At 29.9% G+C, this 22,248-nt stretch overlaps 1 protein-coding gene across 2 annotated transcripts in view; it reads left to right on the forward strand.

Moving 5' to 3' along the window:
- LOC107446126 (uncharacterized) overlaps positions 1–22,248 on the forward strand; it is a 91,951-nt gene that overhangs the window by 47,854 nt on the left and 21,849 nt on the right. For both annotated transcript variants that reach the window (XR_015433705.1, XM_087163861.1), the window contains exons 10-20: positions 1,100–1,348; positions 4,770–5,018; positions 5,845–6,093; positions 6,462–6,710; positions 8,304–8,552; positions 10,636–10,884; positions 13,324–13,572; positions 16,043–16,291; positions 17,819–18,067; positions 19,659–19,907; positions 21,834–22,082. Coding sequence is in view for 1 of the 2 variants with exons in the window: in XM_087163861.1 (XP_087019987.1) it covers positions 1,100–1,348; positions 4,770–5,018; positions 5,845–6,093; positions 6,462–6,710; positions 8,304–8,552; positions 10,636–10,884; positions 13,324–13,572; positions 16,043–16,291; positions 17,819–18,067; positions 19,659–19,907; positions 21,834–22,082 (2,739 nt within the window). In the remaining variant the exon portion in view is untranslated. The remainder of the gene's footprint in view (positions 1–1,099; positions 1,349–4,769; positions 5,019–5,844; positions 6,094–6,461; positions 6,711–8,303; positions 8,553–10,635; positions 10,885–13,323; positions 13,573–16,042; positions 16,292–17,818; positions 18,068–19,658; positions 19,908–21,833; positions 22,083–22,248) is intronic.

A 22,248-nucleotide genomic window follows, 5' to 3' on the forward strand; every position in this document is an offset into this window, starting at 1 on the left:
AGTTTATTTTTTTCTTCTAAACGCACAAGTTTATGAAGAACGTATAGGTCTATATACATACATACGCAATTGCGTGTTCTTTTGAAAATAATTTTAAAAAAAATAATAAATAAATAAAGATCAAATTGCATCATAAAGTGAAATATCACCTTTTTCCCACCACTCTTTGCGTATTGGAACTAAGGGAATTTAAAAAAATCTTAGTTAGGAATATATTATTCAATAGCATAAAAACTGCATATTATAAAGAAAAACCGATCACAGATTTGAAATTAATCTGACATTCGTTTAAAAGTTTCATGTAACTGAAAAAAAAAACAATCATTGTAATCATCTTTCAATATATTTTTATTACTTCCAACCCCCATTATGTATAATTTTTAGTTTTCATTTTCAACAAGTTTACTGAAATTATATACTTAATGTAGTTTTAGAGAAACACCGTGTTTGAGAAAGAAAGGATTTTTCCTCCTTTTTTTAAAAAGTGTTTACTAAAAACTATTATGAACTTCATTTTATATAGTGCTGTTTTTATTTATAATTTGAACTTTTCCTTTCTCATATTTTTTGTAAAGTTGAACAACCGACCCAATTATCTGTTTACGACTACCAATGTTCTACTCTATAGCTTTGTAAGCTTGAACTAAATCCAGAAGACAAGGGAACTCATTGATCAAGTATTGGGTGAAACTTGTCTTTGTGGAGCACTTTTTCATGAAACTATCCCGCATTTGTAATATATTGATAGAAAAACCACGGATGCCTTTCCCGGTTAGCCTTGACGGAAAGGGGACTCTAATCTATGATCCGTCTACCACTGGTGATATTTTACGTCAGCACTGTGGTAGGTTCACGCCTGATGCGGAATTCGTATTGACCAGCCAGAGTTGTGATTCGTACCCGTTTCACCTTATTGGAAAGCGTACACTCTATCCCTTGAACCACCGCCACTCCCCATCTTATATTTAATGATTCATAAACTAATTTTAATTTATATTTTTTAAAATTACTTTTTTTTATTTTTAAGAAAAGTTTTGTTTGTGTCCACATAAGCCACACGAGATAAATTAGAGTATAATTTGCTTTTTTCTTTCTTCAGAAACGTGCAAAACAGATGACGATTGCGAAAATGGAGCTGTTTGCAAACACATTGGTAATTACCACTTCTGCGAATGCCGTATTGGAACATATGGGCATCGATGTGAGAATGTAATTGACTGTGACAATAAAAACTTGATTTGCAAAGAAGGTAGTGGAGCTATATGCGACTACAACTTGAATCTGAATACCACTGAATGCATTTGTGGCAATGACTTGAAATACGATTCTGAAACAGAAGAGTGCAGAGGTAAATATAAATAGTTCTTCTTGAATAGTAACTCCACAGTTCTCCGTGATAAGATTGTCATAGTATCTTTTAGATGAGGTCATGATTCTTTATAGCTAAATTTTTATTATTTTACTCTTATTTGATCATTACATTAAAAATTTCGTCAACTTTACGACTAGTTAGAGCCTTTAATTCGTTGCTGGTATTTTTGCCTGTTTTGCCTTTTCTGATAATTAAATCTCACATTTGACTAAGTATAAGACGCGGTTCTCTGTGGATAGATGAAATTAAGCATGATGTGCTGTGATTAGAGAGCGGGTGGATGACCACTTTGATCACTCTACGAAAGCACCATAGGAGTGCGGTGCTTTGTCAAACTGTTCTTTTGTAAGGTGCTCAATTTTGCGCGCGTCTCGTCGAACTACCAATGAGGAGTAGTATTTCGCAGAGGATAAAAATTATGATGGCAGGATATCCAATCATCCTTGGGAATTTCCCCCCGACCAGAACCAATAAACAAAACTCGTATGAGCGAGAAGGACACAAATAAATTCTATGACACAAATAAATTTAGTAGTCCGACGTAACGAACATACGCTGCCCAACTAGAGGAAATAAGAAAGATGTTAAAATGTTAGGGCTACTAAATTGTGCAGTGGAAATTAATACAAAATATGTCACAACTTTCGGACTACAAAAGTATTGGATTTTTCATTTATGGTTATCCGTGTGCTGGCCTTTTTTTCTTCTAAGAGGTGTTGCATTAATAACCCATTTTGCTACTTTTGCTTGAAGTAAATAAAACGGTACTACAACTGACATCTGAAAGTATAATTAATTAGCTTTTTGTCACAATATTAAAATTAGTGTTAATTTATTAGTTGTTACTTCGCAAATGCGTCTTTGTTCTGGATGACTATTGAATTTCAAATTTTTTCCTGGCTATGTCAAATAGAATTAAGAATACTAGCTCCAGTCGGAATTCATTTTTAATCGAAATGTGTGCTATTTTCCTATGAGGGAGTGTGGTCAAATTTATCTGGACCTCTAAGCTATAATTAATGGATGGTTATACAACTTTCAGTCATTAATTGACTTTTTCAATCAGAGTATATTGCGAACAGAATTTATCATAAGTTGAATTTTTTTTCCAAGTTAATGTTCAAATTTCATCTCAGCTTTATTCCTATTCTAGTGTAAATTAAATTAGTTTCCTTCATCGTGTAAACTAAATTTATCTTCAATTGAAATGCTTATAACTTGCCAACCAAAGCATAAAAAATATATTGTATATAAAAATATATTATGTATAAAAATGTATTATATATAAAAATACGTAATATATAAAAATATATTATTAATATAAAAAAAATATACCATATATATATTTTTTTCAAGTTGAAGGCTTAAAGCAGAAAATCACTTTTATTTTTGTAACTTCTAAAACGAAAACGCAAGACGCATCATTTTCGTAGTTAACTTTATCACAACCGAAAATCAACTCGTATCTTTAAAAGAGTAGCGCGTTTAACGTTTTTAGTCTAACAAAAATAAATAAGAAAAGAATTTTCGCTTTTTTAGTTTATTTCATAAACGTATTTAAAATTTCTATTTCATTTTATGATTTCGAATGATATTTAAGATAAGCGATTACGTTTTCATCGAATATTAATAAAAGTCAGCATTTTCGTCTATTTGCAAGGACGTGAAACTTGTTTTTAATAACTTTTCAGACTTACACCTATAAAATAAAAGAGAATAAAGATAAAACTCGGTAATTACCAAAATCGGTAAAATAAATTAAACATTGCTCTTTTAAAAAGAGTTTAATATGGGCTACTTCATTACAGAATGAACTTAATTCGCCTCTCTTTACAAAAATTAATAAGAGATTGTGGTATAAATCAGAAAAAGGCTTTCAATGGTTGTCAAATGTCAAAGGGCTCTTCTATTTAGATCTGTAGAAATAACTGGTAGATATAATATAGTTTGTCTAAAGTAAGAACTCCCCTTGCCTTCAGTCTGGACCCGTGGCTTTTACAATAGTAACGAGGTATAACTATTTTAAGTAGGGGTGAGGGGTCACTGTTTAGGACAGGTTTTGGCTCCAGTAGGCGAGGGAAAGATAATCTTTTTCTCCGATCTATTGTGTTAACTCTAGATTGAAGAGAAGCTACCCTTCCTGAAATGTGCTATTCTTGTTGCCATTGCAGCAGACTGGCTCAGATTTTGTGGAGGAGTTCTCACTGTGGACAAACCATACGTAATTTACGTTGCGCTAGAACTGTGCAATGGGGTACAATGAGGTAGATGGTTTGGAAAACATCACTGAAGATGATCAGGCCATTACATTTCTGATCTTCTGCCGAGGGGATCATTTCCGTTCCTTGATATCCTGACGACCAGTGCGCGAGGACTAATACCGTTCACCCTCGTTCCTTTCGCGGACTAATCAAAATTAGTCTCAGACTGACATCTGCCAGTGATGCTTGGTTTCAATAATCATCTGGAAACCGTGTCTACTATGGGACACGGGTAGACAAAAATGTTACTAAGCCTAAAAGATTTGTGTGCCAACAGTTTCATAAGTTGAACTTTCCAAAACTTTTATGGCAAGATTAAAGGTTTTTCCTTACAGTTAAGAGTTTAAACAGCATTTTATCCATAATTTTGTCCACTATTTTCACATGAACCATTTGAAATGAATTCTGCAGTCGTTATTTTATTATATTACCAGCGTCGAACCGCCGACCCAATTTTGAGTTTACGACTATCAATGTTTAACTCCATAACCATTTTGAACCAAACCCAGAATTCAAGGAAGCTCCTGGATCGAGCATTGGGACATACTAGCCCATATGGAGGACTTTTTGAATGGAACAAATCCGAGTTTGTCTTACATGGAAGGGAAAACCACTGAAACCACCCTCGGTTATTCCAATGGGAAGGGATTCTAGCTCATGATCGTCAACGATTAAGGATATTTTACGTCAGCACTGTAGTCGGTGCTATTCGGAAGAAGAATTCGTATCGACCAGGGATTCGAATTTGAGTCACCTCATTGGGAAGTGAATACTGAATACCCTGAGTTACCTTGGCTCTCTGTAGTTATTAAACAATAAAAGTAAAAACCATGCACGACAAATCTAACATTTATATTTTAAAAAAAATGGCAATTGTCATTTAAGTGCATATGAACGCACTGTTAGTTCTCTCATTTAATGGCCAAAGTTAGTTAAATAAAAGCAGGTGTACAACAGCAACTTTTGTCATTCATCAAAAATCCCTAATTGGCATTCATGACACAAATTCATTAAAAACAACAACTTCTCCTTTAAAATAAAATTAACATGCATAAATTCTAAGCATTTTTTACTCAAAAATTAGAATAGATTTTTGCACGATTTAATTTAAAAAATTTGTGTAACTTTTTTTTTAGAAATATGTAGTACTAACTCTGATTGTAAAAATGGAGCTGTTTGCAAATCCATTGGTAATTACGACTTCTGTGAATGCCTTGATGGGACATACGGAGACAAATGTGAGAAAGTGACTGATTGTGAAAATTACAAAGTGAAGTGCAAGCTTGATAGTCTTGCATCATGCGGTTACAATCCTGAACTGAAAATTGCTGAATGTATATGCGATAATGACCTGAAATATGACACTGAAACTGATGTATGCAGAGGTACTTATTGTCAATATTTCTTCTGATTTGATTATATGTCCTATGATGTCTTTTAATTTAAATTATAACACTTTTGAAAATTATGTCACTTGCAGATATACGAAACTGTTCTAGTTTGATTTTATTTCTAATTCATACATTAATGATTTGATACTTGTTCTTGTAGTATCGAAAGTACAGCTTTATAAAATAAACCAGTTAGATCGTCGTTACCTGTTAGATCGTCGAACCTGTTAGATCGTCGGAATTATATTTGTACATAAAAAAGTCCCAAAAAGTAGCTTGACAATTTTTTCATTCATATTCGAACATTTATCAATTATAAAATTTTTAAATTGATACATTTTCGGGATTAATAACTATTTCTCTTAGATCAACAGCAAATAAGTGTAAATTCGAAAAATTACTGTTTTAAATTTAGCCATGTTTTAAATATTTTGCTTTCAACGCTGAAAAAGAGACCAGTTTTTCATGCTGTATTTTAAATCTATAAATCATTAAAATTCCAGATAAAATATTTTTGAATTATTTTGATCTAAATTGATACAAAATAATAAAAAAAATGCATAATGCACAAAGCAAATAAATAATAATTTTTTCTTTGGGAATCGTAATCATTTCCAAATTATATATATTTTTTGAATCTCTAAAGTAAAATTGTGTTTAGAAAATGCATGTTAGCATTTTTGTTATACAAGTAAAAACTCTTGTAAGAATAAAATAACTGTTTAATTGACTTATTTAGATAAAATTATTAACATTTAAAAAGCACCATTTTTGTTTATTTAATTTTTTAAGAAAATGAAATTGAAGTTTTACTTTTCAGGCACATGTAGTACGGAAACAGATTGTCAAAATGCAGCTATTTGCAAATCGATTGGTAATCACAACTTCTGCAATTGCCTTGATGGAACATATGGGCATCAATGTGAAAATGTGACTGATTGTGATGATAACAAAGTGACGTGCAAGCCCAGAAGCGGAGCCGCGTGCGGGTACAACGCAGCACTTAAAGTGGCTGAATGTATCTGCGATGATGACATGAAATACGACATTGAAACTGAATCGTGCAGAGGTAACTCTAATCAGCCTTTCCTGACCTAGTATGTAGTTAGACACCCGGAATAACTTGTCTAAATAATCAATCATTAAGTGGCAATAATCAAAATATGAAGCATTAAGTGGCAACTTTAAAACATCCAGGTTTCAACTTTAAGTTTTCTAATTAACTAGTTCTATTTCTTAACCAAGTTTAGAAGTTAAATACAAAAGCGAATTTCCGAAAAAAAGCGGCATTCCGGAAAAACATGTTATTATTTTGCGTGTATGTGTGTCATGCCATAACAATTTTATCATAAATAATTTCAATGTTTTATATTTCTAAATAAATGCAATTTTTTCTAAAAATATATTCAAATGCGCATTTTTTTAAACTTTTTATAGAAACGTGCAATACAGGAGATTATTGTGAAAATGGAGCTGTCTGCAGAAGCATCGGTAATTACTACTTCTGTGAGTGCCGTAATGGAACACACGGAAACAAATGTGATCTTGTGACTGATTGTGATAATAACAATGTTACGTGTAAAGATGGAAGTGGAGCAACATGTGGCTACAACTTAAACCTGAATGTTACTGAATGTATATGTGATAATGACTTGAAATACGACTCTGAAACCGAAGCGTGCAAAGGTAATTGAAATCTTTACCTTCAGTTCGTGCAGACATGGTGTCACTCATTTAAAATCTGAAAGAAAAACAACATTCTCTGTAAAAAGGAGAATTAAAAAAAATAAAAGATATTTTTAGATGATGCAAGATTTTGGTTCTCAACATATGCAATTCACACAATTTGAAACCAATAGTTCTAATATTTAAATAAAGAAAGCTGCTCAAATTTCTCTCCCTTCAATAATAAGTTTACTGATGTTCGTATTTTGAAAATCTGAATGAAATTTTTAAGCCATACAAATAAAATAGTTTGTTTAAATTGCTAAATTCCATATCCATATTCCTTTTCACTCCGAATCGAAATATAGGGCTTCTATCATAGCTTCCCGTCTCACTCTATTAGTAACTAGACATTTTGGCTACCTCTATGTCTTTCCTATTGTTTCCAATTAGATTCAATAAATTACAATCCAAATATTTTTCAATGCAATTTTTTTTAAAAAATCATTTATTATTTATTTTTATTATTAATCATTTAGTATTTATTTATTATTTGTATAATGTTGATAATGATGATTGAAACATTTTTAACCTAAAAGGTACAGTCACTATCAAATAATAAACAATTACATATAAAATAATGCACAATATTAGTATATAACAGGGGTTTCCAACTTACATGAGGCCGCGGGCCACAATTAAAAACACAAATCAAATGGCTGGCCACAACTTTATCAAAATTTTATGAAGGACTTTTTAAGTTTGAAAGAACATTAAATATTACTGTCAGATTTTTAATAAATTGTACAAAACAAAAATATTGAATTACAAATTAAAATAAGAAGTAGATTTTTAAAAATATTTAATTGTTATTAATAATATTTTTAAAAATATGAAATAAATAATAAAAATAAAAAAAATTAATAAGTTGTACAAAACAAAAGTATTGAATTACAAATTAAAATAAGAAGTAGATTTTTAAAAATATTTAATTGTTATTAATAATATTTTTAAAAATATTAAATAAATAATAAAAATTCGGGCCGCAATAACGTTAATGTGCACCTAACAAATAATGTACAACAGATATCTAATTGTAAGGATATAAAACTTTAAAAAGGTTGGTATTAAAACTTACATAGTAGCACACAAAATATTCAATGAGAAAATTGAGATTTGTCTGCTACAACCACCAGAGAATAGATATTTACATTTAAAATTTACAAATGTGTGTGTAAATATTTTCGTCCAAAATGAGTGAGTGGTTTCAAAAAGTTAAATCTGATAATTTCTTCGAGAAAATTTCTGATACGCACATGATAAATTATATTCACAAAATACAAAAAAATGAAATAAAATAGAGCTACATACACGATTATTTTTGCATTTGAATAAATATTTTCCTGGGTGCAAAACCTGAGAAATAAATTTTTTTGCACCGTTGGTATACTAAATTTCACAGATACGAAGAAATTAGGTTTTTATTAACGAGAAAAGTATTTTAAACCCATATTGATTCTTTACGAAAATTGTCCGCAAAAAAATGACAACTAATTACAACTTAGTTTCTCTGAAATTTGATAAAAATATGCCTATTTTTGTTTTTATTTTCAGGCACATGCAATGAAACTGAACCATGCAAAAACGGAGGTACTTGCAAACTTGTTGGGAACTATGATTTTTGTGATTGTTTAAGCGGAACTTTTGGTGACAAATGTGAACACGTGACTTCCTGTGTTGATGAGACATTAGTATGCAATAATAAAAGTGGTGCTTTTTGCGGATTTAACGTATTAGATAAGCAAGCAGAATGCCAGTGTAGTAATGGATTAAAATATGATTCAAGAGTACAGCAATGCAGAGGTAAAGAAGTTTTTTTTTATTTTTCTTCGTCTCAATTTATTTTCTCATTTATAAGTAAAGGATTTGTATGGTGTTCATAATTAATTAATTTATAAGAAATTGCCTTTCTCTCAATATTACTGCAGCTGATGTTGCAGAAATAGTAAAAGGGCCGAGATAGCCTTTTTAATAGGGCGTTGATCCCATGTTCAAGACACCGTTAGTTCAATCACCATCTTCCGAAGATTTCCCGCGTAGCAAATGGTAATTGGTGCACGTTTAATATGTCGGGTAATAAAGTCCTCCATGTTTCCATAACAAATTATACCTCTAGGAGTACTGAGCTGGGGATTGATCATTATCTGATTTAGGTCAAAATTGCGATATGTGGATGACTGAATGAACGCCCTGTAAACGGGCATACGAATGGGTACGCCCTATAAACGGGTTGTGTGCGGCAGAAATTATATTCTTGGCCATACATGGCTCTCCACAAAAACAAGAAACACAATCCCTGCCTCAGTTTTGCTTGGTTCAACTAAGCAGGTTTGCTGATACTGGCAAGTGGCTTTATAAGCAACAACAAAAGTAGTACTGTTTATAGTACGGCTTGTCTCCCTGAATAATTTTTAATCTAATAATCGGATCTTTACATTCTAGAACTCAATCATAATGTTTCGAGGCGGAGAAATCAAATATAATAATTAATTGGTTTAGACAATATTTTAAGTTATGAAATCAGACACAAAACAGACTTTCTCTAAACATACATTTTTGTAGTTGGATTCTAATTGCTGACCCCCAAAATATTGGGAAGAGCCGCAATCTGGGAATTATGGTCCCAATAGTTCTGTCAGAAGAGTAGTTCAAAGTTTGATCCCCTTGATGTTTATTTTAATATTTGCGTATTTCATCATATCTCGTGAACTTTTTAAGCGAATTGAAATTTTTTTCCATATATTTATATAATTCTTTTGCCCAAAGATAATTCCATGCAAAAATTAACTTTCAGCAGGTATTTAATATTTTTTATTATATTATTCAATAAAAGAGTCCAAAATTTTTGAATTGTAAGGTATACAATATTTTGCATCATTTTAAAGAGTTGGAATTTACATGGCAAAATACAAAATTTGAGCGAAATTGTTTGAATAGTTCCTGATAATTTGTTTTATGACTAAACGATTCCGTGACAAGAATTTTGTAATTGCGTTCAAAAATTTTTCAATTCAAAGTTCTTGAGATTTTAGCGAAACACTCAAAGAGTAAAATTAACATTAAGGGGCCCAAACTTTGGATCGCTCTTCTGATCAAACTATTGGGGTCATATTTAAAAGATTGTGACTACCCCCTATATTTTGAGTATCCAAATCCATCAAAAAATAGGTATGTATATTTAGAGAAAGTACGTTTCTGTGTATGATTTAACTTTAAAAGTCTATTGCAACAATTAATTAGCATGTTTATCGTTATCCCTTCGAACCATTAAGATTGTGTCCTAGTGCGTGAAGTTTTATTCATTAGATCAAAAAGTAACCAGGGTGGTCCTTTTTTGCATAATATACAATAGATTTTAAATCTGTCAAAATTTAAAAAGAAATTTCAATTGTTTATTAACAGAATTATTTATGCTTGACAAACTGGTCTCTCTTTTTTTCTCCACATAATTCAGGGTAAATTATTCCACTCGAAATTTTCGACATCTACGTCATCAATGTGTTGACAAATAAATCGATGATATTAAATCTGAACTATACTGATTATGTCATTATGTCATTTTGCCGTTTTATTGATCTACTGTGGGACAGAAAAGATTTAAAAATGTCATACTTTTAAATTTATCGTTGAAGAATGTCATAATTATGATATCACGTTCGAAATTGATGTTTGTGCATGATTCAATCCCGTAAGAGAAGTTTATTCCCTAGAAAAGCATTTGAACATGTCAAATTCAATTATTATAATGCAGTTTCCATCCTGTAAATAATTTTATCTATTAAAATTAAGAAAATTTATGTTAGAAAGCTTTTATAATTTTCACTAATGATAGATTTTAATATGCTCTGATTTAAACAAGTTCATCGTTCGTTTTACCTATTTTCAGAAACGTGCAAGACAGGATATGATTGTGAAAATGGGGCAGGCTGCATGAAAGTCGGTAATTACCGTTTTTGCGAGTGTCTCCCAGGAACATATGGAAACAAATGTGAAATAGTAATTGATTGTGAAAATAAAAAATTGACGTGCAAGGAAGGAAGTGGTGCAATATGCGGGTACAACTTTCATCAGGATACAGCTGAATGTATATGCGATAATGACCTGAAATACGACCCTTCTACTGGAGAATGCAGAGGTAAATATAATCTTTACTTTCAAGTAATATATAATATTACTTAGATGAGGTTATGATTTTTTTTTATTTATTTATTATTTCTAATGTATGTTATTTCTTCTATTTTTTTTCGAGTCAGGGTATAACTGGGGTTGTATAAGAATTCAAATTTCAATCATTTTCTGATAATTATCGGCATATTTTTAAATAAATTTCGAACACTTTCCGATTGACTGACTATACTGGGGTATAACTGGGGTTGTATAAGAAATCAAATTTCAATCATTTTCTGATAATTACCGGCATATTTTTAAATAAATTTCGAACACTTTCCGATTGACTGACTATACTGGGGTATAACTGGGGTTGTATAAGAATTCAAATTTTAATAATTTTCTGATAATTACCGGCATATTTTTAAATAAATTTCGAACACTTTCCGATTGACTGACTATACTGGGGTATAACTGGGGTTGTATAAGAATTCAAATTTCAATCATTTTCTGATCATTACCGGTATATTTTTAAATAAATTTCGAACACTTTCCGATTGACTGACTATACTGGGGTTGTATAAGAATTCAAATTTCAATCATTTTCTTATCATTACCGGCATATTTTTATATAAATTTCAAACACTTCCCGATTGACTAACTATACCGTGACAAAAGAAATTCACAAATTTGAGCAAACATTAAGTCAAAATACTCCGAAATAAATATTATTTGAATATGAAACAAATATTGGTAAAAATGGAAACCGCATATTTAACATTTTGAAGCAAAATATTAAATATGCTGCAAATGTTAAATATGCAAATGTTGAAGATCAAAAATAAAACGGAGGGAGAAATGTGTGAAATATATCTTCTGGAAGAATTCAAACTAAAGAGCTCTGGGTTCTCAGATGTATATCCAAAACCAAAATTTTTGTACAACCAAGTCCGGGGAAAGTAAGGAAGTTTTATATAAAGACCGCAGCTATAACACATCATGACATACATTGATACATGACACTTACTTTAAGATATAGCAAAATAAGCAAAAATGGAATAAGTGACTGATCACGAAAAGAGGACATTTTTCGATTAAATAGAGCTCGCAAATATTATTTACTAATTTCCGGGTAGAAAATATTCATCTAGATAATTTATATCTGGTAAAAAGTCATACAAGTCACAAAAATCTTATTCTTCAGGAAAACAAGCTACATATGAAATAATTGTCATTATCCGGCTTTTCTATTCTTTGCAGAAATTACAATTAAGATGTTGTTCAAGAAAGAAACTGATTAAATATGCTTCAATAAACCTCATAAGCTGCTTTTCGGTTATTTTTTTTTGTACAACCGAGTTTTTTTTCGGTGAAACACTCCACTTCTCAAATTCATTTAAAAATGAAAGCTTGAAAGCTTTTCTTCTTATGGTATCCGACAGGATGAAAATCAGAGATTTCGACAAAAATATAATTTTTTTAATTAATATTCAAATTGAAGTTTATTGGACTATTTAAAATTTTTCCTTTCAAAATTTTTATCTCTGATTTTTGGAAATGAGGTTGTTTTTTTGTATGCAGAAAGACGAAACCGAAACCGGAACTAGACTCTCGAAAACGGAACTACTATGTTTTTGCTTTGCTTTGAGTATTTGAACCCTTATTCATATGAATAAAATATATTTCCAAGGCACATTTATGAAAGATGATTAATTATATTTTTAGTGCATTTTCAGAAATTTATTTTCCAGTTATGAATTCTTTTTAGTCAAAAGTGTCCTACATTTCAGAATTTTCTTGCATTTTCTGAAGAGCATTAATTTTGAGAAAAATTCTTTACGCTAACACTCATTATAAGAAATGTTTACGGCTGAATTCCTTGAAACTTTGGATGCAGATTTTGTATATTGTGTTGCGATGTCTTGAACTGCAAACTAAAGTCGGAATTTTAATTGTAACTTATATCAATCTTTAACTAAGAATATTTAAAATGTTTCTTTAAAAATTCGATATTAAACAATGTATTTAGTTTTTGTTAATTGTTATTTACACATTTTTAAAAATATTTTAGTTTAAATCTCAGGAAATGAGATTATTAATCTAGAAAAAAAAAAACGTTTTGAAATTTATGCATTACAATTTTTTGTAGAACTGTTTGAGTGACATGAAAAATTCGTAGTTTTTAGGTTTAAATTCGGCCATATTTTTAAAAATTATTTTGTAAATTTTTAAACTTTACTTTAAATTTAAAATTTTAGGACCCATTCTTACCAAACAGAAAATTAAAATATTAATTACGCCTTTTATAGAAAAAAAGTGTCGGAACCTGTCGGATATCTTCATAAATTATTCATGCATAATTGAAATAAACTTAATAAAACTATAATCTGCATATTTTCACACAAAACATTTACTTATACTTCTATTTGTTATGGGTAAAATGATTTTACAATCTTTTACTTCTTAGAATGGTGTCATTCAAGAGACGAATGTCAGCAAGGATCTCGTTGCACGCGTATCGGAAATTACCAGTTCTGTGAATGTCGTCCTGGTACATATGGGCACAAATGTGAAAACGTGACTGATTGTGATAATAACATATTGACATGCCGCAGTGGTAGTGGAGCAACATGCGGGTACAACCGAAATCTGAATGTCGCTGAATGCATGTGTGGAGATGAACTGAAATATGACATTGAAACTGGATTGTGTAGAGGTAAGTTAAATGATCATTTTTCAGGAAGTGGAATTTATTATAAGAGTATAAAACATGATTAATGATTTATTTTTCGAATTCTTATCAAAAAAGAAAATATAAATGCAATCACCTCTGGATCATAAAATACTTTTTAAGCTTGGAAAAAAAAAACTCAATTGAAATACGTCAAAAAATTCTACATTCTCGTACAAGAATCCATTGGAATCGCTTTCAATCTGGCAATGGCACGCTCTTGCTGTGCTTACATTTCCTCCAAAGAGACGAAATTATATCAAAAATTCTACGAAACTTATGTATTTTTACTCCTAAAAGCAATAATGAATCGCAATTTATTTGCGCAATTGAAAAGTAAGATAATGAGAAATAAAAAATCGTTACATTTTATAAACATTCCTAACTGTTCTACGAAGAATTTTATTCCTGTTTTGCAAACTCAAATATTTTCATTTTGTTTTTCTTTAAGTATTCACATTTATTTGTTTGAAATTTGCTTGTTGCTGTTGTTAAAGTTTTGTTCGTTTCGCTTCTTTTTGCGAAAGAGCTGAGTATATCGTATGCTGTATTTTTTCTCTATATAAAAGCTTCGTTCGGGTGTAAGTTTGGTATGTTTGGGTGTATGTATGACTCGAAAATGGAAGAACCGATTTGTATCATGCTTCTTCTAAAAGCATACAAATTCTTATGGAGAGGTTTTTAAACAATTACCATTGCGGCTTCAGTTCGTTTAGGAGCAATATGTAAAATAGGAAATTTTGTTGTCGGAAACCATTACTACAGATTACACTTTCCTTAGTATTTCTTGAATCGTTTCACCGTATGACATGTCATTTTCTGTTACAGATTGTTAATATTTTTCTTATCATTTTGCGATAGCCGCCCTCCCCCCTACGTTGAAGCGTTCGCTTCAATATTGAAAAATGTGGTTTTGCATTGTTTCAACGTTTCCCTGTCATGTAAACAACTAAGAAATTCAAAAAAAATTGATGCCGATGAATCTCGTGAAAAAATTAAATGTCTAATTAATGCTCTTTAAGCTCACAGCTTATATGAAACATAAACATGTGCTAGAAACAAAACAAAAGTACCATTGTAAAGTTAATGGTGCCATTGAGCTAATTAGCTTATTTGCTTTGTTTAGCATGTTAGAATATGCTGTATAGACCATTTTAATAACGAATTCTCTACAATACCCCTTTTCGTCAAATTTCAAATTCGAAAGATTTCTCAAAACGCCTAAGACGTCTAAAAGAGTGAGCATGTAAGAGATGAAAATAATTCTACTCTCGCTTGAGCATTATGAGTTTATGCTTACATATAGAATTAATTTTTAACTATATGAATTGAAACCTCGAAAGACTTAGAAATATATTAATTTAAAAAGGTGGACCTGTTGGTCATTGGAGATGGCTAGTTAGAAATAAAAAAAACTAACTATTCCGCTGCACGATTACTTGTGCAAGGTGGCTAGTAACGATATTTCATTCAATTCTAAGTTTCACTGTCATAATCCTTATGATAATTTTGCTATCTTTTGTCTGCCTTTCAGTACGAGTTGGCAATTATATTGAAGAATTTAGTAGGATTTTGAAGGATTTAACCTGATAACTACGTATGACGAAATGCTTCATTTTAGACGAACTATTGCAATGGACATGTCAACAGTTTTTGTCTGGGAAATGACTTGATATTACTTTTAATTACGAAGAAAAAATGCCCCCATTGTAAAATGTGTTGAACAAAGGTTTATTTCACAGTTAACAAGTTAAATACTAGATAAAGTAGTAGGGGTCAAGCTGGACCATTCGTGTTCTCTTTAAATGCACGCGTCAGAATGGATGTAGCTAATTAAAATGAGCCTCGTTTATCTTGTCTAATTCAAATGTTTAAAGATTTTTTTTTGCGAATAAGCCTAACCATATATAATAAAAATATTTTATGTAATACGTCTCTCAAAAATAACAGCGATATTGATAAAGCCATCGAAATAAACACGAAGGAGGTGAGAATACATTCGTTACTCCGTACTATTTAGAATACCAGTTGATTTATACTCTCTAAGTTTCAAATTTCATACAAAATTTTGCCAACTGGTAGAAGTCATGCTAATGACTAGAAAAACCCACAAATTTATGTTTTCGAAATGGGCACTATTTGTTACAAAAACGTGGCTCTGTCTGAAGACAAAAAGTATTAGCACCCGTGCAAAATATTTTAAATTATAATGGTCTTGCTTGGTGCAGGATATTTTTTATAGTAATTTCCAGTCAGCATTGTCATCTATTGACAGGATAAAATATTATAAAGCCATACATTTTCTTCTCGTTTTGTCTTTTTTTTTATTGAATTTCCAAATTGTTATTGATTTTAGGAATACCTGATGTACAAGATACTCTCATATTTTATTTACCTAGTAAAGTGGGGAATTTCCCTCGTAATAAATATGGAATAAAAGTCTTCTCATTTTCAGAAACATGCAATGGCAGAACTGATTGTAGAAATGGAGCTGGGTGCAAAAATATCGGTAATTACCATTTTTGCGAGTGTCACAATGGAACATATGGACATCAATGTGAAAAAGTAACTGAGTGTGAAAATAACAGTGTGATGTGCGGAGAAGGAAGTGGAGCAGTATGCGGTTATAACTTAAATCTGACTGTCGCTGAATGTATATGCGATAATGATTTGAAATATGACATTGAATCTGAAGCATGCAAAGGTAACTATAAATATTTCTGAGTTTGGAGAAGATGGCATCATCCATTGCAGGTCAAAAATATAAAAAATGAAAACGAGAGAGAATAAAAATTTTATTTTGGTAATAAAATATGATTCCAAATTTCTCATATACTACTGGATGAAAATATTGAAAAAATATATTGTTTTTTTAATATAAATGAGTTTTCACATTTCCGACTTGCCCGATTAAGCGTTTGTGAAGCCTATGAAGTTCTTTTTGACCTATCAGGTCGTTACGTCAAAATTAGGTTTTCCTCTATCATTTGTTACTTAATTTCAAAGGTGCGCACGGAGGAGAATTTGTTTTATAAGATTATCTAAAATAAAGAAGAGCAGATAATTTAAAAAAAATAATTTGTCTTTACTTTAAAGCTATAAAATTGTATTACAAATATAATATTACTTAAATATATCCTTAAAATTAAGAAAACAAATTTAGAAAACAGCATAAAAAATAATCCATCACACAGTGATCTGAATTGTAAAAAAGTTGGAAAACTACATTTGACTACATAAAACTACATAAAGCTACATTTTGATGTCCATAGAATAATATAATCACAAAGAAAAGAAATTATGTTGAGTTTTTTGAACTTTAACTTTCTGAAGTTATACTTTACTATCATGAGGAACGACGTAGTTTTCGAAATTTTGACAAAACAATTTTTTTACGTATTTATTATATATTTTTTGTATATTACTAGTTTACAATTTTTCCAATTAAAACAGGATGAAGGCTTTATTTGTTTTTTAAAAAACAATATATTTCTATTGCTAATCGAATGAATTAATTTACAAGTTATTTAAAAGAGTAATTCCAGATAGAAAAATTTGAATGTTTGTAACCAGCAATCAGAATAATTATATCGAATATAAATGACAAATTTTGATTTGCCTTCTACTATAAGTTACAAAAACTTTATCACGATAAAAATTAATTGCAAAAAAAAATATTTAACATTAAACTCGAGACAGCTGCTTTGTGACTTAAATGTTAAAATTGAGGAATGTGTACTTAGAAAAAATAAATTATTGAGGTTAATTACAGAGGTTATAGGTTAATTTAATTGCCCCAGAAAAATTGGAATTTTTAACATTGAGTTCAACTCTAAGTTTTATTTGAACTTCCACACACTACTTTATACTAACCTTTAAATGATTATACTTTTTTCCTACTCTTGTTTTTTGGTTCTTTTACATTTTACAAATTTGTGATAAAATAAAGGACTTATAGCTATTGTGTTTCTGTACACAGAAATCAGAAATTCAGAATTGTACATCGTAAAAAAATTAATAAACTGTTTAAATTTCGATGTAATATGTAGATATTTTGCGTTTAATTTCTTATACGTTTCTAAACGGAAGTAAATCCTTCAATTATCGAGAGAAGTTAGCTCTGATTGCGAAGCAATTCGAAAAGAACTTCGAAACGTTGGCTAGCGTTAGCGCAAAGGAGGCGAAACCTTTAAATAATAAGTTTAAACAAATTCTTCATTTTTTTCTTCAGTACCTTGCTATGCTGGGGGCGATTGTTCTAATGGAGCTGTTTGCAAACACATTGGTAATTACGCTTTCTGCGAATGTCGTCTTGGAACATATGGAAACAAATGTGAAAATGCGACTGATTGTGACAATAACAACGTTATATGCAAAGAAAGAAGTGGAGCAACATGCGGTTTTAACTTAGATCTGAATGTCACTGAATGTATCTGCCCTAATACCTTGGAATACGACAGTGAAGCTGAAATATGCAGAGGTAATTGTAATCAGTACTAATGGTATTTTTCATTTTCATGTTATGCATGGATAATTTAAATATTATCTATATTATATATATATATATATATATATATATATATATATATATATATATATATATATATATATATATATATATATATATATATATATATATATATATATATATATATATATATATATATATATATATATATATATATATATATATATATATATATATATATATATATATATATATATATATATATATACGCTGTTTGTGGATTTAACGTATTGGAAAAGAGGGCGGAGTGTTTGTGTTACAACGGAAAGTATGATTCAGATCCCGGATCATGCAGAGGTATTTTTTTTTTTTAGTATTACGTTGATTAAGTTATTTATCTGGGGTTTTGTTTTGGTTAATTATTCTGGTGCAATTCGAAATGCTTGTTTATAAAAATAAACAAAGCTAATAATACGTATTTACAAAAATGGACACAGCTCTAAATGTGTGCTTACAAAAATAGATTCTGAAAAATTGTGCATCTTCAGCTTTTAAACTTAACAACTAAACGAGAAATTGTGCACCTACTTTTTAAAATACTAGCCATTTTCATTACGGGGAAAATTATCGGACTTTGGGGACGTGGTGGATAGGTGTTCATATTACTAGTGTAACTTTTAAGACGTTGTATTTGTTCAGAACTCTAAACAATAAAGTGAGTTGTAAAACTCTAAATTCTTACAACATAAATTTATTACAATTATTATGAGTTTTTACACACCGTAGCACCCTTGTAAAACAAACATTTGACTTCTAAAATCTTTGCAAATAAAAACTAATTTTAAAAAAAATAGGCCAAGTAATTTTTGCAAATGGACGATATCACATTACAAATTTATTTAGACTAATCAGATAAATCTTTAAAAAAAGAAGCGTACTCATAAAAGAAGTCTGAAAATTGAATCAAAGGCTACGTCTATTTTCATAAATAGCTTTATCCTTTTTCGAAAAAGCGCTTTTCGAGCTGTGACCATTTCCATAAGCATGCATTTCGAGCTGCGTCCATTTTCGCAAACGCGCATTCTGTGCTTTTTCCTTTTTGTAAATATGCATTTTCAGCTGTGTTCATTTACGAATTCACGCCTTTCAATCTGTTTCCAAATTTAAAAAAATCATCGACAAGTTATTTCTGGTGCAGTTTAAGAATTATTGCCACACAACTGTCCGAGTGAGCAATGTATGATACTTATTGTTTCAGAGCTAGAAAATGTTATTTGTATATTAAACTTTTCTTACTCGATTTTTTTCTTTAATTAATATTTTTAAAACAACCATATTTTTTTAGACATGCGTGAAACATGTAAAATCATCAACAATCTTAGTTAAAATCTTATTTTAAAACTTAATTAAAATTTATATAAATTCATCAGTATTTTTCAAAATATACTAAATATGTAAATATTTATGGGAGATATGAAGAAAATAAAAAACATTAAACTTAAAAATATATACAAAGTTTTAAAAATATTATTATAACAAAATTGCTTATAACGCTTTGAGAAAAAAAAATATATGTAAGCTTAAATGCATTTTTATATTTTAGAAACATGCGTCTCAGAAATGAATTGCAAGAATGGAGCTGCATGTACAAACACTAGCAATTATAATTTTTGCAAATGTCTCCAAGGAACTTACGGAGATCACTGTGAAAATGTGACTGACTGCGACCTAAATTACGTAGTATGCAATAAAGACAGTGAAGCAACTTGCGGGTACGACTCCACTACACAAACAGCTGAATGTTTATGTAAAAATGGATTATATTACGACAGCGATACCGAAACATGTAGAGGTAAGAGACTCACTAGATAGATAACTATTTTTGTGGATAAAATGCTGTTACTTAAAATTTTTTGATACTTTAATTTACTCAGAATACTTTAATTTACCGATTTACTCCTTCACGTTTTCGTGCCATATGTCCTTCCAATCCTCGGGCTTGGCACGGTTGACTCAGACTCTCATCCTTTCAGTGGGTAGATAAAATGAGTACCAAGAAAGCTTGGGAACTAAACACTGGGGTTTCCGCGTTCGGTTGACCACCCAACAGGAACACCTGTCTTACACCCCAGAGTCCAAGGTCATGAAAGCTGAGATGGGCACAGTAGGCCTTGGCTCTCTATGGGCTGTCGCGCCACTGAGTTCAGTTTTAATTTAATCATTATTCAGCGTTTATTTTCTATAAAACTGCAGTCGCTTGTCGCAACTTAATATCATGCATTTAGTATAATCTGACTTTTTTCTATTAAATGAATACATAGTCTTTAAACTTTATTTGAATTTATAATACTATTTAAGCCAAAAGAAAATTAATTATGTAATTAAAATACTAAATTATTTGAAAAGGATTCAAAATCAGAAGCGCTTTAAGCATTTTTTAAAAAAGAAAAAAAACTTTTTATTGTAAAAATATCTACTACTACATTCGATGCTCTAAAGTACACTTTATAAACTGTAATATATTTCACTTTAATTCATAATACTTAATACTTTATAATACTTTATACTTTATAATACTTTATACTTTATAATGCTTTATACTTTATAATACTTTATACTTTATAATACTTTATACTTTATATTACTTTATAATACTTTATACTTTATATTACTTTATAATACTTTATACTTTATATTACTTTATAATACTCACATACACACTTTATAAACTCTAATATACTTAATAAACTCTTATAAACTCTAAAGCAATTCACTTTATAGACTTCTAATAAAGTACACCATACTCACTCTACTCTGAAGATACTCACTCTACTCTGCAGATTTACCATGCTACTCATTTTACAATTTAGCAAAAATTAGATACTTACTTGTTTAGAATTAACATTCATATTCATAACACGATGTAGATTGAATATGATATTCATTAATTTTGGAAAGAAATTTTATTTTTAATTATTAATAATAGTATTGATTAGTAATATTTTATATTAATTGATTATTAGTTTTTAATATTGAATATTAATGGTAGTATAGATTATTAATAATATAATTTGTAAACTAGCTTCTGTTTTTTCCTTGGAACGAAGTCTTTCCATTGTAGTCATTTCTATTGTGAAGATAAAACTTGATACTCACTATTCACTGTAAAATAAATTTCATTAACACTCTTCTAGTATTAATAGTTATGCTAAGATGTGAGTTGAGGATGATAATTATTATAAACCTCAGGGCGAAGGTAATGGCTATTAAAGTTTATTCTATAGTTTATACTTCGTACTCATTTTACATTGTAGACTAAGCCTGTTGCCATTTCCACAGCATGGATCTACACTACGGGAGGGACTTGAGACTTATTCTATACTGTAGAATAAACTTCATAAAATCTACCATGTGGAATAAGTTTTACTCATTCTACAGAGTAGAATAAATGCAGTACTCATTTTACACTGCAAAGTTAACCTAATACTAATTTTGTACTGTAAAATGATCTTTACATGCTCTACAGCGTAGAACTTATTTGATACTTACTACTTTAATGAATGAACTTATTTGCTTAAAAATTAAATGTTTTTCTTTTCTTTATACACAAAATTCTTAAATAAACATTTGTTTCATTTGTTACTGAAACAACTTGATTCTTGCCCTCTTTTATTAATTTTCATCTATCATTAATTTTTTTTAAAAGTAAAGTTTCAAAAACGAATAAATTCTTTTAAACTATGTAGGTACATTTAGGTGAAATAATTTTTATTTCTAGAAATTTGTGAAGATTCTGATGATTGTCAAAATGAAGCTACTTGCATAGGCACTGGTAAATACGATTTCTGTAAGTGTCTTAATGGAACTTTTGGACATCAGTGTGAAACTGTGACTGATTGTTACAACTATAACTTAAAATGCAATACAGACATTGGAGTGACTTGTGGTTATAACCCAGTTTTAGAAGTAGCTGAGTGTTTATGCCATAATGGCTTAACATATGACAAGGACAGCGAAACATGTAGAGGTAAGCAAATTTAATTAACAGTAAAAATGTAAACTCTTAATAGGGAAATTACTTAAAATAATCAACTAATTACACCAACTTTAAATGGTAATTAAATCTCGAATAGGGTTGTATATATATATATATATATATGATAATTACATCCTAAGATGAACAAAGGTAATAC

Source organism: Parasteatoda tepidariorum, chromosome 5 (genome assembly GCF_982258835.1).
Source record: "Parasteatoda tepidariorum strain Cologne lab strain chromosome 5, Ptep-v5.0, whole genome shotgun sequence".
NCBI classification, from domain to species: domain Eukaryota; kingdom Metazoa; phylum Arthropoda; class Arachnida; order Araneae; family Theridiidae; genus Parasteatoda; species Parasteatoda tepidariorum.